Source organism: Oxyura jamaicensis, chromosome 1, assembly GCF_011077185.1.
Source record: "Oxyura jamaicensis isolate SHBP4307 breed ruddy duck chromosome 1, BPBGC_Ojam_1.0, whole genome shotgun sequence".
Lineage (NCBI taxonomy): Eukaryota > Metazoa > Chordata > Aves > Anseriformes > Anatidae > Oxyura > Oxyura jamaicensis.
In genome coordinates this window covers 12,745,817-12,758,935 of record NC_048893.1, presented here as the reverse complement: position 1 = coordinate 12,758,935, position 13,119 = coordinate 12,745,817, and the positions used below count along the sequence as shown (strand labels likewise).

At 39.4% G+C, this 13,119-nt stretch overlaps 1 protein-coding gene across 3 annotated transcripts in view; it reads left to right on the top strand.

Annotated features, from left to right (window-relative positions):
• Positions 1 to 13,119, top strand: part of RELN (reelin) — a 285,330-nt gene that overhangs the window by 163,429 nt on the left and 108,782 nt on the right. For all 3 annotated transcript variants that reach the window (XM_035347207.1, XM_035347218.1, XM_035347199.1), the window contains exon 11: positions 9,090 to 9,235. In XM_035347207.1, coding sequence (XP_035203098.1) covers positions 9,090 to 9,235 — 146 coding nt within the window. The remainder of the gene's footprint in view (positions 1 to 9,089; positions 9,236 to 13,119) is intronic.

The following is a 13,119-nucleotide window of genomic DNA, read 5'->3' as shown; positions in this document are numbered from 1 at the left end:
TCACTGAGCAAGTTGGTTTCAGGGCTAGAGAATGGTACCTGATGTGTGTTATTCACTATCATGGACATGAGCAATACATCCTGAAAACATCCCAGCCCCGTTATACGGATAAAGTAAGTCTGTTTTAAAAGATGTGTTGAGGTTTGTAAATTCAACTTTTTTTTATTATTATTTTTTAAAGTTCCTCAAGTGGATTTCAAGTGTGTTCTGAGATAGTCTCCAAGTTAGCACGGTCCTTGTTTTGTTAATTGTGAAATAGTTGAGTGGCCTTGCTTTTCAATAGATTTGTACCATGCGATTGTGCCTACTTGTGATAGCTAAGTAACAGGTCATTGTCATTCAGTTCGTTTTAATCTCCCAGAAACACAATCCAGTTTAGCAGAGAGAAAGCTGCCTAAGAGGAGAGTGGGAAAACTCAACACTCACACTGAGAAAACTATGCTGAAAACGTTTCTGTAAAACTCCATGACCTTTCGCCACACCCTGAGCACATCGGGACTATACACATCCTCGATCTGTGAGTCCTTCCTGGATGTGTTGTTGAGTGTGACTGAGCAGAGGAGACATATGGGCAGGCCTAAGAGTTTGGCAAAAAGAAAGGCTGATTAAGCTATTCCACACCCCCGTTCCAGAGCAGATTTCCAAATTTCTGAATACTCTGTTAATTAATAGGAATGGCATTGGTCTTTCAAAACAAACATTCTGATATTCCATATATATCTTTGTTGGTTTTAATTGTTTGTGATGAAATGGTCTTCCCCCCGACCCCCCCCCCCACCCCCCCTTTCTTTTTTTGGTTTTAAATTCATGTTAAAAAAGGGTTGAGATACCCATTGTGTGAATCAGATGAAATATATTTGAAGAAGGAAAGGTGATTCTTGAGCTACATGAGTACGAAAATGGCAGATGGATATTTTCAAGGACCCTATATTGGGCAAAGGTACCTTGATGTAGGTGCTTCTGACAAGGCTCCTTTGGTTTTGAGTAAGATATAGCAAGGCAGATTTTGGTCTGTGGGCCAAACCCAGCCTTCTAGCCAGCTGCTTTGCCTCACAGGAGCCGCTATCCACCACATCTTCCTGGGAAGAGATGAGCTGGCTTCCTGCTGCACCTCAGCTCAGAACCTTTCATGCTTCTCTGTGGGTGGAAGGAGGAGTGTGAGAGGGGAGGAGAGGTGACGACAGCAGAGCGGAGTGCACAAAACCTGTCAACCAGCTCCCTTTAGCAAGAATGTAGGCCCTCCATAAGGAAGCATCTTTATATCCATAGGACTGGATGTAGCCCATGCATGGAATTGCTCTTGTGTTTTTTTGTTTGTTTGTTTGTTTGTTTTTGTCTTTTTTTTATGTGTATAGTTTTTTGTTTGATTGATTTTATTGTTGTTATTTAATAATCACACTTTTAATTAAGTCAATGATGCTTAGATACAATGGCCTGGAGTTCGTTGGAACTGGTAGGTGGCTGATGGTGGTGCTGTGTGTTGTTCAGGCAGCTGAGCATAGCTGTTGGGAAGCGATGCTGAGCCTGCACCTCTCTGCATGCCAGTTCCCTGTGGCTCAGAAGTGTGGTGGGGGTGGCAGGGAGCCAGGGTTAGAGCTGAGCTAGCGTCAAAACACCAGGGGTGTTTCCTGCCTCCTAGAAGGAAAAAATTTTGTCTTTGCAGGTCACTGTGAGATGCACATTAGCAAAAGCAATGCAAATTGACCCATTAGATGCCAAAGAATAGAAATGACTTTGTTTTACTCTTTCTCTCTCTGATTTTACAATGCTGTTGATACGTCATTACTTTCAGAAAAACAGGTGAGGTTGTATCAAGCTCGCTGCAGAGTACTAGAAATATCAACAGTTCCCAATAATAAAGAGGAATATTTCAGTACAAGCCAGTTAAATGACTCATTAAGGAAATCAGTCATCAACAGAATGACCAATGTTGTACAAACATTATGAAATGTCCCAGAAATTTAAGAACCATACAGATCATACCAGTCACTCATAAACAAGAAAATGTTTTGAGTATCAGCCTTTGGATAACAGTCTATAATCGGAAATGATGAGTGAAAGCACACTTTATAGACTGTTTGTTACTACATCACAGAACAAGTTTCATCCCATTGTTTTTTGAAAAAGGAAGGTGCACTATAACCCTCCTTGCACCTGGCCTGAATGCGCAGCCAAGATTTTAGTTCTGTAACCTACATTAAATGGTCAAAAAACATAGCCTGTGGGAAAGATTAAAGGCCTGTTTATCTCATGGGAAACTTTTAATCAGATTGTGTTTTTTCGTTTGGCTGAAGAATAGACTTCAGGCCAGAAGTCTTAGTAGCCAAATCCACAGAATTTAGAATTTAGAATCTGTCCTAAATTCTGTCATTTTTCCTTCACTAGCTAAGAAACCTTATACTGGGCATAATTTTATCAAGACTTCATCTATCCCATCACCTGCTCTCATGCCAAAATCTAAAAAACTTGAGAACCTGCATGACCCATTCCCAGAAAGACACAATATCTAATTTATGGCTCCATTGACAATGCTGCTTTAATTAATTTTCTTCATCTTATTTCTTGTTCCTTTGCTTCTCATATCTCATCTGTTTACATTGCCTAGATTTTAATTAAAAAAACCTCTCCTCTCTGAGGAGCAATCTGAAGTGGCAAAAATAATCACTTAAAATATTACGGTCATTAAAAAGTTGGCTGCGGTCAAAGCCATGCATTTTCAATTTGCCGACAAACGATATTTTTGTTTCCTTTTAAACTGTGTTTTGTATTTGAATAACATTCGCCAACCAGCCTGGCTATCGGAGATGCTCCTCCAGCTGGGTGGGCTGCGTGACAACTTCTTAATGGGGGAAATTGATGTCTCTCTGCTCGTGTAGAGGTGAAGGCATACTGGGCAGATTTCTTTCCATCTGCCACCAGCCCTTTGCAAGCTGGCACTGCCCAAATGCCCAGCACATTCATTCCAATACAAGACATGTCGCCAAAAAATAAATTGTAAGGCTACAGCTGTCTGAAAGAATCATCGGGGCCATTAGGCCCAGGAGAGATAATATGAAGAGGTGCATCAGTGTTTGTCTCTGATAAAAGCCTAATTAAATGATGGTAAAGATGGCTGAAAGTACTTTGAAGGCACAGAGGTGAACAACATTTTCGTGGGAGCGTGGGGACAAAGCTATGGAAAACGATATGCAGTACCTCAGCCAAAAATATGTTACAGCAAGGAATTTCACACTGATGTTTCCTGTTGATGCTTCTCTGAAAGGCACAGTTGTATCCTTCAGATGCTCTCTATTCTGCTCTCCAAGTAGAGAACTTCCATACCATAAAACCAGGAGGTAGTTATTGATTCACAAGTTTGACTTGAACAACTGTGACAGAAGCTGGTTTTGATGAACTTCAGTGCTTCTGTTTACATTCCCAATCTTTGTCTTCTGAGCTTCTAAAAATCTTCAGGGCTGTGTTCCCAGCTGTGTCTCCCGTAGAATTAGCTTGTGCTAGTTTACATGGCAGAGTGAACTGGAGATCTCCAGGGACCTCCTCCAGCCAACAGGTCACACTGAGCGCAGCAGATGTCTCCTTCTGTGGTGCTCTCATGCAAGTCTTTAAAAACATGTAGATTTATCAGACATGCCAACATGATGTAGGATCCCAGACCTTACTCAGGTCCCTTAAACTGTTTAGATGTTACTGAAAACTAGTCTATATTTATTCAAGAAAACATAAATAGGTCCAGTTGGAAAGCACCTGCTTCACCAAATCCAATTTCCCTACTTCTGCTATAAGAAACACAATAGTTTTGAGCAGTGATAATTAAAACCCTTCTGTATCTCAGATGATCAACAGGCGAGCAACTAAGAGCAACTACCAAAAAAGGGTGAAAGTTGAAGTTAGAAGATGTAATTTGTAAGGAGTATGGAGTAGGATAAAGAGTGTGAAATTCAGGCTTTTGACCCAAAGTTTGGGCTTGAAACCACGTGTCACTGTCTCCCACCGTCTGTGTCTTCAAATTATTAGCTGATGCACTCATACCATACAATGGAAGGTTCACCTGAATTAATCAGATTTGGTGGTTCTCATGGAAATGTTGGCTAAGAACTGTATTCACAGACTGGAAATATTCATAGATTAATTACTTCATATTAGTGGAATGCCTTCTCTACCTGGACTAATATTTACTAGGCAAACTGATGGCAAAATCCATTCTGAAAGCACATGCGTGTTTTTCTTCAGGCATGGCTGCTCCACACTGCTTTCCCATGGGGTACAGCATGGTACTGTATAATAAAACTGTTGTGGTAGAAGGGATTGATTTAATAGATCAATTTACCCATAGCAGAGCAATTCCTGAATGAAATCTGTTAAACTAGCAGGGGACAAACCAGCAATTTCATCAAGAAAAAGTATTTCTTGTAGGAGTGGTATCACTGTAGCAGCGAGGAGCCCTGAGCAGGGAGTATACTACTATCACCTCTTCATACACAAAACAAGAAGAAATCCTGTGTCCCAGGAAAAATCACCATCCATTTATAAAGCAAGATATCAGCTGAGGCTGGGAAGATGGGGAACTAAAAACAAGTGTGTAAGAAGGGAGAGTGCACATTCTGGTAAGCAGTGCAGTCTTCAGTGTAATTAGCGTCAAGGTTGGTTGAGGAAAGTACCTGAAGGACATCACCTGGTGGGGGATTTGTCAGGAGAAGTGAGCAGAATAGACAAGGGTATGCAAGTTTGGTCATCTCACCAGCAGATGTAGGGGCAGGTAACAACAGCCAAGGAAAAGTGAACCATGAGACAGTGCATATGAGAGACAGCAGAGGCAGGTGAGGATGAGCCATTGCAGGGCCTCAAAAGCAGTCAATAAGCAGTGACACTGTAACTATCCAGCAGTCAAACTTTAGAAACACAGAAAAAATCAGTGTGAATATTAGACTGAAAACAAATCCAAGTATGCTGAGCTATGGGAATGTATCCAGCCAATTTTCATTTTGCCCTATTCATGCTAAGCAATAGCTTAACAATTGCAGCTTGTGAATAATAGAATTGGTTGTGCCAAATTAAGTTAAATTATTTTTTTTTTTCCCTTGGGATGACCACCATCCCTGAACAGATCTTGGCTTCTTTCCATCTGGCAGTAGGCAGCTGTTGTTTATTTAGGAATACAACAGTTTACCTATGGCAGGCTTACAGTCCCACTCTTGTTGCAAACAATAGGAAATAGCTCCTGTTGTGAAGTACGTACATTCAAGTGTCTGCAAGTATTATATTCTCTATTATGTAGGTGGTTTGGGAGAAAACTTTGCTGAATGAAGGTTATCAGGTTTATCAAGGGATTTATTCTCTAAATTAATTTTTCCTCACAAATTAGTTAACTTTTCAGTGTTATGATGCGTGCAAGGACACATTAAAAGTTTCACATGCTTATAATCCCCCATTAAATACAAAATTAAACTCTGCTGTTGTACTGGACCTTCAACTGATGCTTCCATGGTAACAAGGAGGAAAATATCCTACAAGTTGCTGTCATTTGGCCTTTTTAGTTACAATGTTTTACTCAGCAATCAAATTTGTTCTTATCTTAAAAATCTTTTAAATGTAAATAAAAGTGAAAAAGAGAACAAAATGAATCTTAAATTCATGAGAGAAAACTCTTTATCTGCATAAAGAGATCTGCAGTATCTCCACTTAAGGGAGAACTTAATCCTTTTTATCACTTTTTATCACTTTAGGATGACAAGAAAAGAGAGACCTGTAAAATTCAGTCCTTACAAACTGAATTATAGACTATAGCCTATAGACTACCACTGCAAGTGTAAAGTCTTTAATTTGGGAAAGAGGCAGCACAGAATGTAATTTGTACTTCAATTCTTAATTTCTAAAGGCTTGGATTCAAATCCTGGGTTGAACCCAAGAGAAAATGAGTCTGATGTTTTCAATTCAATCCCTAATCTGTTCAAGCCCTATTGCAAAACCACAAAGTAATCCAACACAGTCAGAAGCCTCTTGGATGTTGAACAAGACTGACAAGGTGGTTGGGGGTGAGGTACCAACTCTTGTGGACCTTCCTTTGCCCCTGGAATATCTGGCTGAGCGATCTTTGAGGTTGTTCACCCCTCTGCAGCCCACTTTCTTCCTTCTGCAGAGCTGTTTCACATGAGATTCAAAGCTAACATAACCAGAGTTTGATTTGAACCATATGCTGTGTGGTTCATTAACACATAAAGTAAGCATAAAATACATATTCATAGATACCGTGTAGCTTCATATAAAACATAAAGGTAGTATTATAGAACTAATGAAATAAGTGATGCTTCCATATCCTTTTGATATCACATCACTCTATAAATAATTACATATCTGCCCTTTTTCCAAGCTGCCCATTTATTTATCTTGACAACCTAAATGGAAACCCTACCAGACATACTTCAGTGAATATTCTGTTAGACAGCAGAAGGACATACAAACATGAAATGATAGCAGGACTGTATCTATTACTGTATCTGTTTTGTATATTTTAATAGGTGGTTTCCATCAGTAAGAGATTACTAATGACTTGCTGCACTATCAAGTGTACACTTACATGTAACTTAGCACCTGAGAAATAAGTATGGCTTTTAAAGGATTTCCCAAAGCTTGTATGCAATTGTAATAGCTAGCTCGATAGGATCTATTTGTCTATTTGTTTATTAAGAGACGAAGGGTTACATATAAATTTGAGTTACCAGAAGTTTTAGCCTGAATATTTATTTCTAGTGTATTTACTTGACTGCCTGTGGATAATAGGATTTTGGTGGCAGATTGATTGACAGATAAAGGCTACTTCATATCTGTTCAGCAAATGAAGAATATTCTGAAAACCAAGGAGGAAAATTATTCTTAGAATTATGATGTTAGCACTACTTGTGAACATGAAGTATAAAATCAGAGAACAAAAGCCATTTCTCAGTCAAGTATAAATAACTGCATGATACACACTGTTTTTCAAACAGAGGTAAAATATAAAACTGTTCAATTGATTTTTGCTAGTTATAAAATATTTTTATATGTAATAAATTATTCTGCTTTTCAGTGGCAGCAGCTGCATTCATGGTGCATTGTGTGAACTTAGAGTAGGAAGAATTGTGACAAAACCTACATAATTTCTGGGATAACTTCTCAATATTGCAGAATCTTACTATTGCTTTGACCTTTATTTAGAAGAAAAACACTAGGAGCAATTTGTTTACTTTAGCAGATGAAACAGTCTTTACATTTTTATAGTATATTTCTTTAAGTGTTATTTAGTCAGAGATAATAAACACAGAGCTGTTGTCATACAGCTGAAGACCAGAAAGTCCCTATACTAAAATCAGATTTCAATACACAGTTTTGTTTCCCATAAGGTGTAGACACCTCATAAAATGAAGTTACATATTGCATTCTAAATAAAAATTTAATTGCTAAGTTATAGGCAACTATGCCTAAAAATTTTCAACAAAAAAAAATCAATTATGTCTTTTTTATTGAAAAATGAAAGAAGTATAGGCTATGATGTAATGCATTGTTTCATACTTCACTCTTACAATCACATAGACAAAGCTGTACTGGGCAGGTTTTTATTTCTTGCCACATCTTTTTTTTTTTTTGTTTAAAATTTAATTACTAACTTATGTGGCACCACCAAGTCTTTTTTAAATGCAGATGAGGTGATCATCACACTTTCCCTTGGCAAGTTCTGAAAGGGTTCAGAGACAAGAGCAGACTGCATAGATGATATTGAAAAGGTCAATGCAATTTGGTATTCTTGTATCTCTTTTTCAGATATTGAAATGTGGTAAGAATGGAGAAGTATTCTAATTAGTCACTTTTTATTTCAGCTTTCACTTTTAATGTGGCCACGATGCCCCAAAGAAGTGTTTGAGCTAATTATTACTTTTATCAGTATTTATTTTAATGCAAACAACTCAATAAAGTACCAGGATCTCTGTGTAAAGGCCAGGTAGATCTTCTTTAGAAGCTTCCAGTTTCTCTTTCAGCCACACAAATTTTGGAGACTCTTACCATTTTATCAGATAGACATGAAGGCAAAAGTCTATCAGAGAAAGAAGACAGTCTGTATTGTAGCCTACATACAATATTGCAGTCAGCATGCAGGATAACCTGTTCAAATGCTCTATATAGTTTTCAACTTGAAAGGAAAGAACCCAAGGAGGAGGTTGGAAGATTGGTGTTTTCTGCATTGATATGTGGGTGATCTTGGTGGTTCTACCTCCAGTTTCCAGCCCTGCCATCCCCATGGCCGTGTCTGTGCCTGGCCACAGCCATGAGCAACCTTGCTCAGCTCCCACCTTGTCACCCCGATGTGCTCCTCACTGTCAGCTTCTCCCAGGTGGCTGCACCTGGAGCATCGTGGTGTCCAGAGCAGTTTGAGCAGATGTGCCTGTTCATTTCATGCTGCTGAGGTGTTGTATGCAGAAATGCAATGTCAGAAGCAGACATGTTGTGTTTGTGGGCAGCCTCACTAGCCTGCAATTGATGTATTACAAGAACTATCCGCCTACAGAGTTATTTGCTATGCTATTTGCATTAAATTATAGCAAATAGTCTTTTCACTCATACACACCAAGTCTCAAGTTTGCTGTCTGGCAACACAGAGTAATTTCAACCCGCAAACACCTCCATCGGCAAAAATTCAGGCATGAAGGTCTGACTTGTTTCACAGCATGAAGCTCTTATGCCAACAAAATATCCATAGCAATAGTGGTACTGAAGTTATTTGTACACACACTTGTGATTAGTGGTCCAAGGCAGACATAATTGCAATGCTTTAAAATAGAAATAAATACCCAAAGATATAGTGCATATCTTTTCTATACAGACACAGTTTCACGATGGTATGAAGTACTTTTATAGGGAAGATCAGGATGCAATCACTGTTGGGGTAAGCCAAGAAAGAGAAAAGATGACAGTCCATTTTTTATTTCTATTTCATTTCAGGCATTGGTGAGTTATTAGATAACGTGCAGCTTGCTCCAAGCTCTGGAGGTAGGCGAGCAGGACGACTGCCCTTGTCACCTGATGTAACATCACCTCCTGTGTGCTCCTTTTGTCTACAGCACAGCTGCCAATCGGATGGAAATTCCATCTACTTCCATGGGACAGAAGGCAGTGAGTTCAATTTTGCCACGACCCGGGACGTGGACCTCTCCACCGAAGATACACAGGAGCAGTGGGCAGAAGAGTTTGAGAGCCAGCCAAAAGGGTGAGTGCCTGGGGAGAGCTGGAAGCATGTGTGCAGTCAGGAAACTGTGTGAACAGAGAATGGCATTTCATCTTTGCAGTTTATTTAGGCAAAAATGTAGCTAGAATAAAAAGTGATACAGTAAATAATAGGTGATTGTAGATGTTGGGAACAAACAGGTCAGGAAAGCTCAGGAGGAACAGTCTTGGCCATTCTGTCACCAAAGTTTTTAATGAAAAAGTTATGCGTCCAGATTATATACCAATTTCAAATAAACTCGTGACGTTAATCTGTTTCTTTCATTCTATCACACCTGAGAGCTGCTAACTCATATCTGTAACAAACGAAGTTCCTTAAGAAACTCATCCTCCCTCTGAATCCCTGCTGTGGGCCACGCTTTGGCCCATGCAGGACAGCAGAAGCGGAAGTCATACCACTTTTACTAAAACATAACTGAGCTTTTCAAAAATAAAAGTGTCCTGGCAGAGAAGCACAACTTTATATTCAATCATTTCATATGCCTCAGTGTATAAATTCTCACAAAAATAAAATAACCAACGACTTCAGTGTGGTCTTAATTCTTTTTTTGTTTTATTTTTAAGAAACAGAATTTCATTAGTGTGTGTAACCCCAGGGCAATGAGGAAAACACACTGTTAATTTATGGGTCTCTGCTGAATGTTGATTTTAACCTACAAAGTACTTCAGGTCATTAGCAGCTGATTCAGATGCTGCCTATGTTGTGCTGAAACTAAAGAGCACCTTTTGAGAAATACATGCTAATGCATCCTGTGAACACCTGGGTTGTTCGGGGCTTCAGAAAAAATATTTGTCATGAACTCCTACCCAGTTTGAACAACCGACCCATGACTTAGTGGGTAGTAAACTCTGTTGTTGTCATGTCATTTCAGAAATTTCTATTTCACACAAAAGAAAGAAAATGCTTACATGTGAGTTGTGTGTTAGGTGACCATATGGGATATATCTGAGGTGTCTCAGACTCTTTACATCTTGAAAAAGCTGGGTGGGAGGGTTACCTGGGGATATCTGCCTCGTCAATAGATCCTGCTCTGCTGGACTAGATATTTATTTAAACCCCTCATCAGTGGTTCTAATCAAGGCACTTCCTTCCTAGATAATTATTAAACCATAAAAAATTACTTACAATAGGAAACTCTTCAGGGAGCAGAAGTACTGAAATCAATTATTTATACTATACCCTAGTGAGCAAATGAATGGTTTCTCCAAATACTACATTTCAGTTTCACACAGCATCTCACTCCAGCTGCATCTACCACTGCTCTCAGCTAGGGGCCAGGCAGATATATTTTGCACTCCCATCCTGCATGCAGTGACAGAAACCCAACCCTGCTCTTGGACCCCTGCATGTAAAGTTGCTGCTGTGTGGCAGCATGCCCTGGCAGGGGGTCACTTTTTTTTCCAAGGCAATAAGTAGCCTGCTCAAGTCCTTGTAACTTTTGTCTTTTTTTATTAATATTTATTTGATTTTTTTAAAATTCCATTTTATATTTGAAACTTCCTTCTTTATATCAATAGTTGATATAAGAATGGAGGTCTAAATTACATGCAGCTATGAATAAACACTGAATGAATACACTTCCTTAATTCCTTCTTAGAGAAATATTTTTGAATGATTTTTGAACTATGAGATGTTTTGCTGTGAAGGGCAATGAAGGACAAGTTACAAGGTGCAACTATCCACAGCAGGCTTGAGCAGGAAATAACAATTCTATTCTATGAAAAACCGTAAGATTTAGAAGTTTGGTAGTTTGTTGTGGTTGCTTTTAGTTTGGTTTGGTTTGGTTGCTTGTTTATTTATGTACTAGAGAGAAAATAGGCTTTTCAAGATGTCATTCAAAACTAAAAGAAAATATAGTAAGGGATAAGAGAAGTTTGCTGGGACATAAAATATTCCAGAACTGACTGCAAGTAATGGGCTAGAGCAGACGTTGAACATGGGTCTTGGACATCCAGCCTGGAAATCCAGCCTAACACCTCCTTGATCAAAAATTCCCCCATGGGATCCAAGGACATTTCCTTGAAACTACCATGTCTTTGCAAAGACTTTTGTTAGAGCTGATCAACGTCTGATCAAAATTCCTCACTGATTTCTATGGCATATCTCATACTCAAGAATTACAGACTGTATGTTTAGTAACCATAATAACTATAAAATGGAGGAAGATTTATAGTCCTGCAGTTTAAACCTCCAGTTTGACCTAATATAGAGTATCCCAACATAGAATTTTCTATTTACAGAATTCACTAGGAAATGAGGGTCCAGTTCTTCCATTGTATGAATAATTTAATTGCTTGGTGGACCATAGGTCCAGAAAGCTGTGGGAATGTGTCTCTGCTCCCTTCTCTCATGCTGGGAGTATAGGAAATACCTGTGCCCAGAGAAAAATATGTCACTGGGGTCATCATCTGGGAACAGGGACAGCTGCAGGTAGCTTCACCTGCCTCACTTTCCCCTTCCACTCTGAGAAGTGTTAATGTTTCAGCTCCAGGGAGCGTGTGGTTTCCATTGAATTTTGGTTGGTTGCTGCCTCTACTCTACCCCCAACATACACCTTCACCAAGATCAATGATCACCAGTGGTTGAGGGTGGGTAGGAAGGAGTACTCGACTTTCTTTCTGCCTGCCCCCCACTATGTTGTTGACAGCTCCCAGACATCCCAGAACAGCAGCATCTGTGGCTACTGCCACAGTACCTGCATGAGCAGAGGTGTTTGTGGGCAATGGTCACTAAATGCCCCAAGTTGTACCAAATAAAGCCCCATTCCCAGCAGTGACAGGGAACAGCTGTGACTCGGTATGTCACTGAGAATCCTTGGAGCTCAGGCTATTTGTCACCATCAGTTTTCAGAATGAGAATTAGGCTCCACATCACACATTATTTTCAAATATTTCCCCTGTGTTTCTAGCCACTATTTTCTGTGTTGTCAAAATTTTCTGAGAAGAGTGCTCCAGAGGAGTGCAGTGGAGGTTTTCAATGCTTTATACATGAGAGAACCTGCAAGATGTTCTCAGACTCCCTGTTTTAATGTCAGCTGGAAGCTGGCAGCTCTCAAAGAACAGGCAAAAGCATCACTCGCATGGGAGAGCAAAAGGAAGCTCACATACGGATCACCACCACCTTTCTGTGTGCCAAACATACTCTGAGATGAGACATCTGAAGGAGCTCAACTCTCAGTGCTTAGGAGCTTATTGTTGTTATTGACATTGATCAGTGATTTTTAAATCCCTTACATAAGGCAGTAGGCTACATGGATAGAGGTTGCTGTTGGTACAACGCATCTTCCCACTGGCATTCTGTTTCTCTTTAACCACGTAAATTAGGGTCTGATCCTAAAAGTGGACAGATCTTCCTATCCAAAGATAGGGATGCCTCTGGTGTCTCTGGCAGATGTATTTCAGCTTGGGACATTCTTGTCCAGTAAATCTTGTTTAGGTATATATATCAGCCCATCATTTGTTTTGTAAAGAAGAATCTCAAGAGTCATGTGAGGGATAAATGTATCCAAATGTAATATTTAATCAAGAACATCTACATCTTTGTCACGCCATCACCAAGAGACCTTCTCCATTTATCTTTGCAGACATTGTTTTCATTTATTTTTATTAAAGTGCCAGTTATTTAATGTTTTATAATTTTCTGGTTTTCATTATAATGCTGCATAAAGGGAAAGGATCCCTGGAAACCTCCATGATCTGCATCATTCATGACCTCAAGTTGTTTTGTGGGTCAGGAAAGAGAGTGTTTTAATTGAGCTAAATAGAGCATACAAAAGATCAATGGAGCGTTGTGAGATTTTGTCATGTAAGTTAAAGTAGGCACAACTGTTTAATTTGGCATTTGTCTTCAACCCAAGAGACCCATTT